This window comes from Gossypium hirsutum, chromosome A08 (assembly GCF_007990345.1).
Source record: "Gossypium hirsutum isolate 1008001.06 chromosome A08, Gossypium_hirsutum_v2.1, whole genome shotgun sequence".
Lineage (NCBI taxonomy): Eukaryota > Viridiplantae > Streptophyta > Magnoliopsida > Malvales > Malvaceae > Gossypium > Gossypium hirsutum.
The window spans coordinates 109,357,110-109,373,637 of record NC_053431.1 but is presented as its reverse complement, the minus strand read 5'-3'; the positions used below and the strand labels follow the sequence as shown (position 1 = coordinate 109,373,637).

The following is a 16,528-nucleotide window of genomic DNA, read 5'->3' as shown; positions in this document are numbered from 1 at the left end:
TACAAAAACAGTTTTTCTAGCACCTTAAATATTAAACTAGTAGGAAACGTGAGAGATGGACTAATGGGCATGGCACTTCAGGTTAGGGTTGAAATATGGTTTGAGTTTTGGATTTTTAATTTTTTCATTATATTTAGGTTCGGTTATTCATATTAATTTTGAATTTTAGATTTTTTTTACAAAATAAACTTTAATTTATGGTTTTTAAAGTTTCAAATTTTTGTCTAATAAATAAATAATTTTCAAGTTATTTTGATTCTTTTAAATATGAAATATTATAATTTAAAATGAATTATAATAATAAATAAAAAAAAAAGAATTCGATTTGATTTAATTAACTAGTATTTCATAAAATTTCAAAATAGTGTTTCTCGGTTATTCTTTCTTAACTAGGCGCCTTACCCTACAACTTCAGTCCATTTAACATGGGCTTGGGCCTATTTTGGGAATCTACGGTTGGAAATATACTCTTCAACGTTCCTTATCTCATCTTTTATTAGTTTAAAATTTAAAACAAATGGTTTCTTCTTCTTATTATTATTATTATTATTTTTGTTTGGTTAAGTAAGTTCTCTCCTTTTCCGTCTGACCTATGTGACAGTGCATGTTTATTTTTTTTAAAAAAAAACTCCTCTTTTTATCAGTTCAGTAGCCAAGGAAATGCAAGAATGAGCCTTTAAGGCTATCACTTATACCCTCCAATGCCTCGCAATTCAAATATCACTTCTATTTTTCGCCGTTTTTGAATATCGCAGCCTCTGCACTTCCCCATTTTCTTTTGCCTTTTCCTTCGCATGATCTACAATTGCAACTTTGTTGATTGCTTTTGACCTTTGAAGCCTCACCACTCTCTCTTTACCCCTTGCATTAACAGTCTCCCAGGTTTGTTCTCCAAATGCAGCTTCTTTTTCCTTCTTCTTAATGACGACTGAACATGTTGGAGCTGGGTTTTTTGGATTTGGATTTTCTTTTAAAGAGTGGGTTTAAGAAACTACAATTTTTTTTTCAATTCTGAGATGTTTTATATATAGTTGGTGTTTAAGGAACACATCTCTATCTCATTATCACATAATGAAGGCTTGTTTGCTTACTGGTTTTAAGATAGAAAAGAGTTGTTTATGAATGTAAAAGGGATTATTGGATTTTCTTTTATTTGGTAGTTGGTACACACTTTTTGCTTTGAACCACAAAAGAGTAAAAAGAAAAGAACAGATAAAGCATGGAATCTTTCATAAACCACGAATTTCTTTTTCCTTTATGGTAAAGCAAAAGATATTTTTATTTTAGTTTTATTTATTGGGTTAAACTTAAATCTTTTGATGGCAAATAGTAAACGTTTTTGGTTGGGCAGAGAGAGAGAGAGAGAGATAAAGAAGAAGGGAAAATGATGACGATGAAGAAAAGACTGGCATGCTGCACGCGCGACAGAGAGATTAGCCTCGATTTTGATGAGCAAGATAATAGTAAGTTAATTATTACTTTTAATTAATAATTAAATTAATACACCTATTTCCTTTTTAAGATTTGAACCTTTTCATTGTAATGGTAGTAGGCTGGATGGATTGAAAAAAAACGTAGTATTAGGCTATTAGCACTATTCTATGATGAAAATTTCCGTGATTGTTGCCATATTGCCATGTGATTCTAGTCTTTTGTTTTTGAATTTTTTTCTTCTTAATTTTGTTTTATTATCCAACATGAGAAAATATAATATGTGTACCTAACACATTAGACTTCAGCTATCTATCTATTTTTATAGATATTTAAAATTGAACTACAGTGACTTTGTGATTGACCTGAGAGGCTGGGGATTGTGGTGGGAATGAACTGAGAGGATGGGGAAGGGCCCATAAAGTGTGGTAACTGGAGGACACCCTATGTTTCTTCTTTAATATTTTAGCTACCCATTGCCCATTGGCACTTCAATCTTCACCTGTACTCGCTGCCATTGCCATGCAGGCAGCAATACTGCCTGTATTTAATTCTTGGCAGACCATTTATGGTACCTAAAGACTAGGTGTGAATGTCATGTTCCTATCTTGCTCTACTACCAATGTACACCCATAGTTTATTTATTTATTCTAATCTCTATGCGTGAAACATGTATTGTTTTTTCTCTTCTTTTCTTCGATTTTGAAAAAAAGAAACAAAAAGTGAATATTCAATGAACTTCTTGGGGGATTCTTTGGAGTTCTATTGTGAACCCCATTATCATTCTTTTAAAGATAGTGGTTCATAGCAAAATATCTAAAGCTCATGTAGCCCCCCGTTGCTTCTTAGGGTAGATAATCCTGGTCAGGGATTAAACTATTCAGGTGGGCAAACCTTGTTTGTGAGTGCCCCCGCCTCAAGTAAAAATTTAACTACTATAATCATCTTCACTATGATTGATATCCTCAGCGGACCCATTGAAATGCTTCAATCCTCATGGTATCTTGTACGTGCAAGCAAAGCAAACCACATGGAGCGGGGGGTTATCTCATAATTGGAAGCTTTTTGGTTTAGGTTTTGTTTGAACTTTGAAGTTTCGAGGGTGGTGGTAATGACAGCGATGTGATCACTATTCACAAGTCGCAAACAAAAATGAAAGTGAGAATCATTTCATAATTAACTGTAGTATATATAACTGTCTGATAAAGTTACTGTGTACAGTTTCTTTTAAAAAAAAATTAAGGTTCGATGGACATTTTCTTTGCTGGTGTTCGGTGGTGGTGGACCCTTCCCTTCCCTTCATTTCATGTAGTAGCAGTGGTAGGTATGACTGGTATCATTTAAAAGTTAAAACACTCCTCTCACAGTCACAGTCAATGTCAACAGTGTGAAAGTTATTGAGTGGGGACATAAAAAAAAGTCATGTGGAGGACGACTTTTCTTTCTCCCCAAGTTGAAATACTAGTAATTATTGATGCTTGGATTAACTTAGCTTTACCTTTAGGTTAGGCTCCAACTGATAGTCTTGTATGCTTATACTATTATTATATTTCACCCATTATTATTTTTCCTTTTGCTTATATTCCACTCGACTTATTTAAGTACTGCAAGTTACAGCAAGAAATATACCCTGCAACGCAACAGACAAGAATTGAAAAGGAGATCCATCCTCAGTAGGAAAAAAAAAGGATGGTGAAAAAAAACACATAAATAAAACTACCCCCTTTAAACTTTAACCCCATTTTTATTTGGGCTTTCTTCTTTTGAGATTGCTTTGCTGTTGAACAGTTCTTTCTTGGAAATTTCTCATTTTTGGATTTAGTCCAGTCCCTCAAAACTTAGGAAATTTCTTCCTTAATGTAATCTTTTCTCAATTTTTGAATGGTCCTTTATCATGTATTTTAGTGGCAATTGGCGAGGACCCTGTTATTATTGCTCTTACCATCACATGATTAATTTCAGAACATACATTGTTAATGAACTTCAAATTGAGGCATAACTTTTAAACATGAGATGGGATCTTTAAACATGCCATGTGGTTTTCTTGTCCTATAGGAGCGTCCATGACATGTACTACCAGTCCTTTACTATAAGCTATATAAGGAAGAGAATAGATGGGTAGTTAAAGTTATGCACACTGTAAAACCAGTTATTTATGCATGTTATTCGAATAAGTCATCTAGTCTAATTATCTTATATATGCTAAACTTGGCCCCTTGCACTGCCATTTGCATGTGCATCTGCATGTGCTACCATCTGACTTTTCTATAATGAAGACAAATCTGACGGACTCATTTATTCCAAATGCAGAAGGTCCATATGTACCCAGGGAAATCTGGTTTTAATATGTTGTCTAGTTAAATTTGATTGGAGATGACATTTAATCAATCTGTATCTGATTCACTATTAGATAAGTGACGGTACAGAAATTACAAGTGTGGGAAGTAAACTTCATTCACTATTCCTTGCAAGGATCATTGGTGTAGAAAATTCCCTTTGACTGTTTGCCGTGATTGCTGGAGTCTTTGCAGTTCTAGTGACTGAATGTTCCATAAGATCTCAGAGGAATGTATCCAGAAAATTGTCCCCTTCCCCTCCCCCAATTAATGAATGAAATTGCATGATTTAAACGGACTGTTAAGTTAGTTTCTCTCCTGATATTTGTTTGCTCAAATTGCACCTTCTCTTGAAACTAATAAAGTAAGACGTGTCCTTTTCCGAGCAGTTCTTTAGTGTTTATGCCATAAAATGATTACATTTAATTACAACTCGAATGTCAAATAATACTTCATGACGAGGCTTATATTTCTGCAGTTAATGTTTATGCCAGAAGCTTGAGCTTCTTTTAGTTTGCTTTGTACCTGCCAAAAGCTGATGACCAAATGTAAACCATTTGGCTAAGGTGTCAAGCTGATTATGCTTCTATTTGTTGTCATATGTTCCCTCCTGATTCCATTAATTGGATATTTAATTTTCAGAATTTTCTGGTATAATGACATATAATGGTCTTGAGACCTGCATTATCAACAATCAGTCTTATGAGAATGAAAGCAGAACAAGCAGAGGAGATGGATGTGCATCTGATTCCTTGGATGATGATTTCTCCAGCTGTTCTTCTAGCAAAGATGCTTTTGGATCATTTTCTTCCAAGTGGATGAAGAGAGATGAACAGGGTTCAGATGAATGGGAGCTCTCTGAAAGCCCCAAGCATTTTTATGTCAAAGAGAAGCCTGCTTATTCCTTTCAATCTTCAGACGTTGAGACAATGAAAGAAAATTTTGCTAAGCTTCTACTGGGGGAAGATATTACCGGTGGACGGAAGGGTGTCTCCACAGCTTTAGCTTTGTCAAATGCCATCACAAATCTTGCAGGTGAGTTTGTTTCAAGATCCTTATGTGTGTGTATGGCTTGTTTATTCGGGATTCTCCTGTCGCAACTGTTGCACAACATTCTACTGTTAAAATGGTTTGCAAGATAAACATGTATAATCAGAAACTTTTATTCTGGATTAGAACTTGGTAAAACATGTTTAAATAAGAAAATCATAGCATTTCATGTTGTACTTTATTCATTCTGTCTTCCATCAATGGGAAGCATGCATGATGAGGAAGAGCCACAACTTGCAAAGCACAAAAAAAGCATGTACATTTCACGAAGTTCATTGTGTTCTCATGATATCATAGGATTGTCTTCTTTCATTAGTCTTCAACTTATAATTTATGCAAATTTGAATGTGCAGCATCAATTTTTGGGGAGTTGTGGAAATTGGAGCCACTAGCTGAAGAAAGGAAAAATAAATGGCGAAGAGAAATGGACTGGTTACTCTCTCCTACCAACTATATGGTGGAGTTAGTGCCTGCTAAGCAAAATGGTGCAAATGGCAGGACTATGGAGGTACTCTTGCGTTGTTGGGTCCCTATTAAATTAACAATGACCATTTTGCAATGTCATGAGATTTATGTCAATTCTATTTTGGGCAGATAATGACACCAAAAGCCCGTGCGGACATTCACATGAATCTCCCAGCACTTCAGAAGTTGGACTCTATGCTTATTGTAGGCAATCTCTTTACTCTTCCTAATAACTTGTATACTCTAATGAACACATCGCCCACATTTACCATATTAAATTTTGTAAAATTGTCAGGAAACTCTGGAGTCAATGGTGAATGCTCAGTTTTATTATGCAGAAGTTGGAAGCCGGGCAGAAGGAAGAAACAAGAGTGCTAGGGAGAGCAAGAGGTGGTGGCTTCCATTGCCACAAGTACCAAAAACTGGGCTCTCAGATACCGAAAGGCAGAAGTTGCAATGTAAAGGCAAGGTGGTATATCAAGTATTCAAGGCTGCAGCATCGATTAATGAAAATGTTTTGCTTGAAATACCTCTTCCATCCATTATTAGGGATGCTCTTCCCAAGGTGAGCAAGCTCACTGCCTCCAGGGCATTGGACTTTAAATATTGGACCCTTTAATAGTTTTTATGATGATATGTATTTTAGTACTAAAATGTTACTCTACATGTTTAAAAAGGAAATATAGAAATGGAATCTGGATATTTTAGTTGGAACCAGCTGACGTTAATCTACTTTAAAATCTTATAGTATCTGATAAATTTGAATGATGAGAGTAAATTCCGGGTTAAAGTTTTACAAGATGTTTGTATTGCATTTATGGCAACTCAATCTCTTTCCTTATGTTTACAGTCTGGGAAGGCAAGCCTTGGTGACGACCTGTACAAGGTTTTGACTCTGGAGTCCAGCTCGGTTGATGAAATGTTCATTTCGCTAAATTTAAAGTCTGAAAACAATGCTCTCGAGGTCATTAATAGGTTGGAAGCTGCTGTATTTGCATGGAAAGGGAGACTTACAGAACAAGCTAGTGGTAAATCGCCAGTGCGAAAATCATGGTCTTTTATTAATCCTATATCTGAAATGGATAAGATGGAGCTCCTAGTGGACCGTGCTGAAGCACTTTTACGTCAGATAAAGAGTGCATACCCAAACCTTCCTCAAACATTTCTTGATGCTTCAAAAATTCAATATGGCAAGGTAAGTAGTTGGTGTTTAAAGTGAAGCTTATTTTATTCTGCATTGTATCTTTCACTATTGAATCAATATTATATTGTAGTATATTAATAATGGCGATGAATTACACTTTGAATTGGTGCACAGGATGTTGGACATTCCATTCTGGAAGCATATTCACGAGTCCTAAAGAACTTGGCTTTCAGCATAATGTGCAGGATGGGAGAAATTCTACAAGAAGATAGTTTGTGTAACCCAAATTCAGGGGTGGCAACATGGTGCTTTCCTGGAATAAATGTGGGAAATCCAAGGCACTCTCACTCACTCAGTGATGTTATGAACAAAGTAGAGGGGAAGTACTGCGAATCCGATACGGACGTGGAGTTGTACAGTGATGCAAGTATAAATGCAACACCAAGTACAAGTAGGAGCCGTCGAGTTTGGTGTATTGGGAAAGAGGCATGTAGTAGTATAGGAGTGTCTCCTTGATAATAAAAAAAAATAAACAAGATGATGGAAGTTTGATTTTCAACACTGCTTTTGTATATCATTATTAAGCTTAATTAATTAATAATATCCATAAAAGAATCATATACTTGATAGTATCACCGGTAACTTACATATGGATTCCAAATGTGTCTACTGTTTATATCAACTTATTGGGTCTGTTTAGGCCCAATTAATTCAATATTGGATGGATTGGGCCCGTTTTATATTTTTAATATGGTAATGATTGGAATTTCACCAGTATTGGTCCTAGAAAGAGTAAGTGAACCGGACCTGGTGTGGAGCAGTTGTATTGTTGGTACACTAAAGTCATCCGTGGTCTGAGGCTGTTGCTTGTGGATCCGCAATCCACATGCGCCTGTGCAAAGCAGAGCAGAGATGGGATTTAAAATTAATAATAAAAAGAAAAAGGGAATAAAAACGAAAATAAGCCCCAAGAAGAGGCAGAGGAGGCGGCATTAATCAAAAAAGGCATTTTCACCTCAAAGAAACACTGTTTTCAAGACGTAACCATCGTTGAGATCTGAAGACATGAGTTAGTAATACATCACTTTTAATCACTCCGCCCCCTAAATAATAAGGTTGGAGTGCCTTCCAAGCACAACTTCCAAATGCCAATTACGTCATCGGCGCTGGTTTTCCCTTTTTTTCTTGTTGGGTTCAGGGTGAAACTTAAGTGAAACCACTCAGATGGGATCTGGTGGGAGCAAGGGTTGTTGTAGAGTAGGAGTAGGCGGAAGAGACACTGCACCTGCTGCTTCCTCGTCTAACAGCGGTTGGCGGAGGGGAAGATCCAAGGGTAAGAATAGAGTTTTCCGGTCCTCTTGTCTGGGAGCGTTATCTAGATCTGCTTCTCCTAAACCCCACTTTGATCACCGGAAACAACCTGCGTCGGAATCGGATCTGGTGAAAAGAGAAAGTAACAGAAAGGTTGAAGGCGAAGCGGCATCTAATGATGAAATGCAATTGCCATTGCCAACCCCATGCATATCTTCCGGTGGTAGCACCTCTGGTGCAGCTGTGACAGCTGCTCGTCGCTCTCCTTCTCGCTGCCTCTCCGGCATTAGCTTCCTTCCTGGTAATTTGAGCTTCCGGTTCAGCAGAGCTAATAGTATGCGGTCCTCCGCGGAGATGTTGAACCCTGATGACGATTCTGAGACACTTGAACCTCAACAACCTCCCCGCAATTCTTGTTCTCCGATTATCTTCAATGATTCAGATGGAAGTGGAGAGACTCTCGAAAGCAACGCTCGTTTTAGCAGAGCCTTAAGTGTTGGAAGGCTTCGTGATCGTGTTCTTGGTAGAGCTCCCACATTCTGCCCTTTGCAGCAGGACATACAAATTACTCAGCAGCAATTAGCTACCTCTCCATCCACCACTGCTTCCACTCATGATTCCTCCGTTATTTCCCACGATGAAATTGAAACTTCTCGATCCAGAGAAGCCCGGTATCATGATTTGCTTCACCATAGATCCAATTTCCTTGAAAGGCGGAGAAGAATACGATCTCAGGTTTATAATCTTGTTGCACCCATCGCCTTATTCTCCACGCTTATTAATTTAATTTAATGACTGGTGGTTACTGAACAACGTTGATAGTAACTCTACTTTTTTCATTAACAATTAGAATCAGAACAAATATTTAGGTTTAGGACTGTTCTAATGCTTTATTTCTATATTTATGCCTGCTTCTTCTTTAGGTTTGGCCTGCATGTATTACTTTCTGCTATAGGTTCTTTGAAAGTTATCCATCTGAGCGAATGCAGGTTATTGTCTGTTTAGTTACTGACCTATGAGTTGCTCCAGGTTCGAGCTCTTCAACGGCTAGGAAGCCGTTTTGAGAACTTTTCAGGGCATGAAAGATCCTGCATTTTATCTGGCCAACATAGAAGTGGTCGATGCACATGTCGTGTAAATAATCGAGATTCTAGTTCAAATGATGACACCACTGGTGCTAGGTCTAGTGTATCCAGAATCGTTATGTTAGCTGAGGCTTTATTTGAGGTGATTTTTATTTGTTGTTATTATTTCCTTCTCTGGGTGATTGTCCTTTCTCTTGGAGTAACATTTTACATGTTTGAACTAGGTCCTGGATGAAATTCACCAGCAGTCTATGGTTTTATCTTCGCGACCGTCCGTGTCTCCAATTGGTTCTGTTCCTGCACCTAACGAAGTTGTGGAATCACTTCCTGTGAAAGTGTACAAGTCACCTAAACTTAAGAATGATGAGGCTGTGCAGTAAGTATTTACTTTCCTCTGCTATCCATTAGATGCTAAACCGTTAACTAAGCTGTATTTTCCATTTGATTAACTTTTTTGGCATTACCTTTGACAAATTATTAGTTTTCAAGTGTTTCTGTTATCTGAGTGAATCTAAAATCATGTCGGGGAGATATTATATATTCAGGAAAAGTTAATCAAACACTACATACCAATTAGCTCAGGCTAGTTCAGGTAGAGTATTTAATTGATCTCTTTAAATTTTCATCTATAATATTAGATATCTTGCTTCTACTAAAATAGTGCTCTAGGAGTAAGATAGGTATTGCTGTTAAAAAAATGTGTTTTATCAATTTGTATGAAAATTATTGACTACATGCCAGCACTAGGTGTGAACATGGATGGGAAAAAGTTGTGAGCATAATGTGCCAAAGTAACATTCAAGCCCGATATTTAGATTTGACTGAAAAATGCAGAGTATGCTGGAGATAAATTATGTCTGAGGTATAACTATATTAAACATGACCATAATGGATCAGCAAGGAATGTATATTGGTTAGCATCTTAGATCTGACCAAGTTTGAAACACGCATAAGGTCAGATGAAACATAATCTCTTGTACAGAGAAGTAGTACAATGGTGAACCTTGTAGATCTTTGAAAAGATAATGGGATAGTTTAACTTGTACCTTTACTACAAATTAAGATAATGAGAGTATGTGACCATGTAAGTGATATGCTAACTGAAATGTTCCCTGTTTGGGATAATTTAGGGCAATGGCTCAAAATCAATATTCGACCAGCTAAATTAAATATAGTAAGCCCTGAAAGAATGGTTGCTAATTCCTTATGATGGAGGCAATAAATACATCTCTCTTTGGATGCTAAGTTATTAAGCATGCTTCAAGTTATATTCTCAAATAGGTTCAGATTACTTGGTTTCTAGAACTCTTAATGAGCTTGCTTGAACAGGGTCTAAGTTTTTAAGCCCACTTCCTAGTTATATTCACAAATAGATCCGTGTAATGACTATGAGGGAAGGGAAGTCTGTTTCTTTTTTCTTCAAAACACTTGCTACCTAACCATGGGGTGAAGTGTCACTTTTTCCAATGTGTTTAAGCCGTTCATGCATGCCCTCCCTTGCACTCAAGCAATGCTTGACTGAGAAGGTGGAATACATAGTATCATTTGAGATGAGTTCAATACACAATTTTCCAGCATATATGATGAGACACCAATTTGACTTTAATAGACTAGGTTTTAGTAGCTGTGTAAACGTGGTCTTGGATTATTTTAAGTGCGAAAATTTACTTGGCATAATATGTATAAAATATAAATAACATGGATAAAAGCATCTTGAATAAAAGCATCGAGATTCACTTGATAAAGTTATTCAGATTTATCATTTTGAACATTAATTCCACAATTGTCAGTCCTACTAAGTTACCTTGCTAGGGGTCAATGATTTTATTCGTCCTGAAACCCTTCCTTCTGCTTCTTAAAGTGGAATTTGACTGCAACCGGGCATTTTCTTGGTCCTAATTTTGTCCTCCATTTAAATAACAGATGTTACATATGTCTTGTGGAGTATGAGGAGGGGGATAGCATTCGGAGATTGCCTTGTAATCATGAATTTCATAGAACATGTATAGACAAGTGGCTCAAGGAGATTCACAGGTATAAGATGAATACATTCTATTGCAGTTATTTTTAATTCAGCATGATTTTGAAATATTTGATGTACGTTGTGTTATATAAAATAGACATGTCTTACCAAGGCCCTTTTGCTAAATGGTTTCTGTTCCCCTGAAGGAGAATATCATGGGTTGCATGCCATAGGTTTTAGAAGGGTGAAGTGGAACAGTTAGACCAGCCAGTCCTTTTTAGACTCATCTAATTGATATACCTCTTCAGAAATAGAAAGATGGATGTGTCCCCTACTTTTTGTTGCCATCTTGAGTGGTGGATTTCCTTTTTTTTTTTTTCTTAAAAAAGGAACACGTCGGGTGTTAGTGCTAATAAATTTGTCTGAAGTTATGGTTTCTTGGTTTTTTTTTTGCCTTGTAGGGTCTGCCCTCTTTGTCGTGGGGATATATGCGAACCTGATTTGATGCCTGGGGAGAAGTAGAGCTTCTGGTTTTTATAAGAGAGGAGCATTGGCAACTGACTTTGGTTACAAAAAGGAAAAAGAAAGAGAAGAGAAGTGATAATTATATACTATTATTATTGAGGATGAATGTGAAAGAGTTTGTTTAATATGCCATCTGTGATCAGGGTGATCACCTTTTGGCTGCACAATAAAATAATACAGGAATGGGTTGGGAGTAGTAAGGGGCTATTGAACTTTGTGATTTGCAGTGTAAGGCTGTGTGTAAGCCTTCTTGCCTTGGAGCCACAACTCAGCTCGAAGAAAGGAAGGAGAAGAAATTTGATTGTTCATCTTCAATGTTGTTACCAAAGAAATATTATTACCAACTCCCTCTCTCTACAGCCACTCCACTTAACAAATTTGATGCAGATGCAGATGGCACGTTGTCCTTCAAGATTGGGTTTGCCCAATTCATATATTAAGATTACCATATGGATGCCGCCCAATATCATACGACACAATCAGGCTACAATTAATGAATGTATCAAGCATTCGGATGATAAATGTGCCAAAACAATTAATAATAAAGGAAAAAGCTTGGTGATACCACCAGTTAATATCTTGGTCATACTAGAGAGTAATATAGATAGATAGAAAAGGTTAAGGTACTGCAAACTAGAATTCCATTATTCGTCACGACATTACATCCCATCTCTTTAATTTCATGCAACTCCGATTCTCTCTCATTTTGCATTATCGGTTATATGATCAGATGTTGCAACTGGAGTCTGACACAACGATCTCTGCAACTTGCTTCCAACAATTAGTCCGTTTCTGACATTTGGCCCTAGTCATTTCTCATTACCAAAGTTAAACAATGCCACCTAGATAAATAAATAGAGTCAGATATAGCACAGAGGCAGCCCAACCTTTTAGCACCGAAACTTACAATAATCTTTTCTTTTTTTTTATATATGTGGAAGCCAGGCTCAAAGGTTCTTTCGATTCAGCTGCCAAACAAGTTGATCCACAGATGCCATAGCACGAGATGCTAAGCCAATTGACCCATCATACCTGACAAAAACAGATGCCTTAACAACTAAAATCCCACTCCACACATATACATTTGTGTATGTACTCAAGTGCTCTCACATCATGCAAAGCAAATCAAAATTTGCTTAGTGTTGGTCATAACATGTGAAGGAGAACAAACTTACAGCGCAACCAACAGAAACACTGATGTCAGCATCACAATGGCACCTTCCCCAGCAGATTTTGACGCGTTCAGGCACCTCGCACAGAACCAATTTTCATGAATTGATGTAACCATGTCTGTCATCCATTTATCAGCTTCAAAACTTTAATATCCATTTTCATCCCCCCCCCCCAAAAAAAAAAAAAAGAAACTTTAATGTCCACATGTGTATTTATTGGGGAAAAAAAAGAAGACTTGCTAATAAAACCAGACATGAAATTCATTGGTGTACATGTCTAAATAATATAAGCAACAATTTGCCAGCAGACATTTCCAACATCACAAGCCAAATCACTAGTGCAGAATTTGACCATTTTTATCATGTTTGGTTGGTTTTTGCTTCCTCCTTTACATGTTAACTTTTAAATGAGTAATCTAGGGACTAAAGTTCATATTGAACGAAAATCAAATTTGAGACATTAGCAAGTCTAAAAGAAGTTAGTTACCTGTTGAAAGCCTGCTATTAATGCAACACAAAAATATATAACAGAAGCAAAGAAGCAACCCCCTTTCCAAATCAACAAGAGAGATCCACATGCCAAAAGAAAATGAAAAATTCTAGATATTCTTCCCTAGGAAATGTTTGAAACGTAAGCACTCAACAAGCTACTAAAAAGAAGATATATGGCATGCAACTTTCCCAATGAACCAAACTAAAAGTTTCATTAAAGATCTAAATAATTTATTTTGATGCATTATCAATACAAAAAAGGTGTCCCATGAATCTATGCTCTACTACTGGATTTATAGTCCTAGGAGCAAAATATTTCCTCTGCACATGCACAAAGTTGTAGTTATTTCAAAAGGTGAGTTACACAACAATTTTAGAAAGAAGAAGAAGAGAGATTCCATTCATACTAAAACTTTTAAGAAATTCAAAGAAAAAAATAAATTAAAGACAGAAAGGTAGGGTAAAGCAAAATTTACACTGGTTATTCCCAATCATGAAAGTCTCTTTCTGCAGTTTATTGCACTTGACGAAATTGACAAATTGACTCAACTCAATTGGGCTGATCTTTATTCCTTCCTGTTCGGCTCTGTCAGGCAAATCATCATACACAGTCCTCCAAACAAAATAAATATCTTGGGTGATGATGAACATAGCAGCATCGAAGCATGAAAAGTGTAAAGAATTTCTTTTTTGACATATTAAATTATATATATATGAGAGTTTTCTTTTTTTGTCACTTGAAATGTCTAGAAAGCGAACCATTCTTGTATCTAAAAATGTGAGAAAATAAACCAGCTCCATAGAAAACAATGGAATAACTTCAAAATGCATTTGTCTTGACAGTAACCAAGAAGTAGAAAGAAATAAACTTAAATTAGATTATGCTACACAGCTTTTGACCTTGATACATGGATGGTAAAAATCTACCTTTATTAGGTGTCCATGTCTAAATAATTAAATTTGCAAAGATATTAACAGAACATAAAGCGACAAAGGCAGCCAGTATCATTGTTTGGAATATTTAGGTTATGAAAACAAAGGGATTAACACAATTACTGACTATGAAATAGCCATGGTAGATGAGAAGACAGAAGCATCAAATCATAGAATTAAAGCAATAGAAGAAAAATAAAAAATTCAGATTAAAGAGATGAAATGTATCTTACATAGTAGACAACAGCCGAGAAGGCCTGAATGGGTCATAGTTAATCAGCATAGCAGCCTTCAACGGCAGACCTGCAATTTTGGAACAAGCAAGATTTGCAGTTACAGCTTGCAATTTGCAATGCAATCCCCAGTCGCATTTTAAGAGGTAGAAAAGGATATAATGAAAAGATTGAGATAGATTACCAGAAGAACCAATATTGGAGGAAGCCCATTTCTCCCAAGATTTTTGCACAAAAGCCCAATCCATTGCACACCTTAACCTGACCAGCAATTAGCAATACAATAACAGTTTATGCAAGAAATTGCAAATTGGTTTCAAACAAATTAAACCATGATTTGAAGAAGGATTAACTAAGCTTAACTAATTCAGCTGACGCTTCTCCTAAAAGCATACTTCTTTTTTACTTTTTCTTTCAAAAATAATAACAATTTGAAGAGTTAATGAAACAATTCCCAGAAAAAGGAAATATGAAATGAAGAAGAAAGATGAGAAATGGGGTATGAGTGTGGAAGGAAGAGAAAGACAAAGTGCTTACTTCTTATAAAACAGGAACAAGTGCTGTGATTCCTAGCAAGAAACTGGAAGAAAGAATCTCCTCACAGAAGGCGTCAACCCAAATTCTGAACAACGTAAAAATGAGCGATGCTTTCAGTTTCAGTTGCCCCTTCTTATTTGGGGGTTTTCTCATCGGCTTTCGCTACCTTTGCTCTTGCAGTTGGGCCCTGATATTTTAAAGGGATAAACCCATATTTAGTACTTAAATTGGTGGTTTAATGTTGTATCATATCATCATCTAATAATTACTTTTTATAAAAAATTAAAATAATAATGCAATACAATTTCAGAATTCATATAATCATATAGACCAAATTTGAAGAAAAAAATTAAATTTCAAAATTGATATAAATAAAAAAAATTTAAAAAGAAAGATTATCAATATGAAAGATTAAGATTATCGATTTAAAAGATTAAATATTGCTTTTAACCCTATTTTAAATTTTTATAATAAAATGTTACCCTTTAAAAACTATCAATTAAGAGTTGCTACATGACATAAAAATAAGTTTTTTTTTCTCGAGAAAAAGTATTTAGTAATGTGTATCTTATCCAATTAGATGTTTTTGTACAATGTATGATGTACGGAAGTTGATTTCTAGAAGTGCTAACTTAGAAATCCAACTCCCTAATAACTCCAAGGGTTAAATATATATTAGTATCCGAACTGGTTCACTTCTCTCAGATTGATACTTATGGTTTTTTTTTGGTCTCAAATTGATAGCCTAACTTTTTTTTTTCCGTCCACTATATTAGTACCTAACATTAATGCCGTTAATTTTTTTATGACATGGCAATGTTGGCCAATCGCCTGGGTCTTCTTCTACATCTTTCTTCTGTCAACCCCCCTAAAATTTTCCCAATGTTCATACATCGTCTCATTTCCCTCAACCCAAGTTGTTGCTTTCATTATTGCCGGTGGTTGGCCTTTTTTCGGCGTGAAAATGGCACCGGAGTTGAGCTAATTTAGGATTTCCATTTAAGGTTTTCTTTCAAATTAAGGTTCGTCCGAATTTGAATCTTTTAAAATCTTGATTTACTTCGTGAAATCTAGCTTAAAAAAACTCAATTATAGAAAAATTTGAACCCAATTTCAAATGATTGAAATTATTTAAGTGTTTCCAAAAAACAAGAAAGGGTTTCTTCAACATTTAGATTCTAATCTTAAACCCAAAATCCACTAACAAACATGTTAAGCAAGATGTCATAAAAGGGGAATGAAAAACCAAAATAATTAAATATAATAGAGAATAAATGGTGAACATAAAGGAATGACTGATTTTTGGAAAATAATCAAATACAAGTAAAGTGTTCATTGAATTATACCCCTCAAAAAATAAACAAAAGTATAATAGTAAAAATAAAAGAGAAAAGAATAATGACAATAAAAAGCCACAAATTAGCAGCAATAGCAATGACGATGGCGGAACTTCGAGTCTTCGTTCGGTGATCCCAACGGTGGCAAGGTGAACCATGGCACGATGTACCACATACCAAAGATCGATGGTGATTTGACGATGTAAAAAGGAGATTAGAGAAAGAAATAGATCAAAGCCTTGGCCTTTGTTTCACCAAATTTGGGTCGGATTCTTGGTAAGCTAATCGACGATTTGAAGAGAGGTGGTGGGGAGGAGTGTGTTGAAGGTGTTTGATTGGAGCTCAGACGATAGCGACGATAGCAAGTTTATCGAAGGAAAAAGTAAAAAAAACAAAAGAAAGGAATCCATTACAGAATAAGAATCGAAAGTAGAAAGGGGAAGAAAAGTTAAAAGATTTTTTTAAAATATTTTTTTAAAAATTTCAATTGATGTCATTATGACATCATCATTGC

The 16,528-nt window shown here is 35.8% G+C and overlaps 3 protein-coding genes across 10 annotated transcripts; 2 read left to right on the top strand and 1 right to left on the bottom strand.

Annotated features, from left to right (window-relative positions):
- The first annotated feature begins 537 nt into the window (after nt 1–537).
- On the top strand, nt 538–7,058 carry LOC107930096 (rop guanine nucleotide exchange factor 14). Of its 3 annotated transcripts, XM_041074382.1 has the most exons (8): nt 538–882; nt 1,354–1,463; nt 4,410–4,802; nt 5,171–5,325; nt 5,412–5,486; nt 5,578–5,847; nt 6,133–6,477; nt 6,601–7,058. In XM_041074382.1, the coding sequence occupies exons 2-8, from the start codon at nt 1,385–1,387 to the stop codon at nt 6,940–6,942; spliced, it is 1,659 nt and encodes a 552-aa protein (XP_040930316.1). In that variant the 5' UTR covers nt 538–882; nt 1,354–1,384; the 3' UTR covers nt 6,943–7,058. The 3 variants fall into 3 exon arrangements, with proteins under 3 accessions (XP_040930316.1, XP_016717145.1, XP_016717146.1); XM_016861656.2 differs by lacking the exon at nt 538–882 and having other exon boundaries at nt 1,352–1,463; XM_016861657.2 differs by lacking the exons at nt 538–882; nt 1,354–1,463 and adding an exon at nt 2,441–2,589.
- A 242-nt stretch (nt 7,059–7,300) lies between these two features.
- LOC107930097 (uncharacterized) lies at nt 7,301–12,652 on the top strand. Its single transcript, XM_016861659.2, has 5 exons — nt 7,301–8,472; nt 8,767–8,964; nt 9,047–9,198; nt 10,746–10,856; nt 11,247–12,652. The coding sequence occupies exons 1-5, from the start codon at nt 7,651–7,653 to the stop codon at nt 11,305–11,307; spliced, it is 1,344 nt and encodes a 447-aa protein (XP_016717148.2). The 5' UTR covers nt 7,301–7,650; the 3' UTR covers nt 11,308–12,652.
- On the bottom strand, nt 11,826–14,883 carry LOC107930099 (uncharacterized). 6 transcript variants are annotated; one of them, XR_005899430.1, is made up of 7 exons: nt 14,678–14,883; nt 14,325–14,401; nt 14,141–14,210; nt 13,451–13,560; nt 12,486–12,600; nt 12,198–12,342; nt 11,826–12,115 (listed from the first exon to the last, which is right to left on the bottom strand). XR_005899430.1 is itself a non-coding variant. In XM_016861665.2 (7 exons), the coding sequence occupies exons 2-6, from the start codon at nt 14,386–14,388 to the stop codon at nt 12,258–12,260; spliced, it is 444 nt and encodes a 147-aa protein (XP_016717154.1). In that variant the 5' UTR covers nt 14,389–14,401; nt 14,678–14,883; the 3' UTR covers nt 11,826–12,152; nt 12,218–12,257. The 6 variants fall into 6 exon arrangements, 4 of the variants coding, with proteins under 4 accessions (XP_016717154.1, XP_016717155.1, XP_016717152.1 ...); XR_001692949.2 differs by having other exon boundaries at nt 12,486–12,626; nt 13,453–13,560; XM_016861665.2 differs by having other exon boundaries at nt 11,826–12,152; nt 12,218–12,342.
- Nucleotides 14,884–16,528: the final 1,645 nt, after the last annotated feature.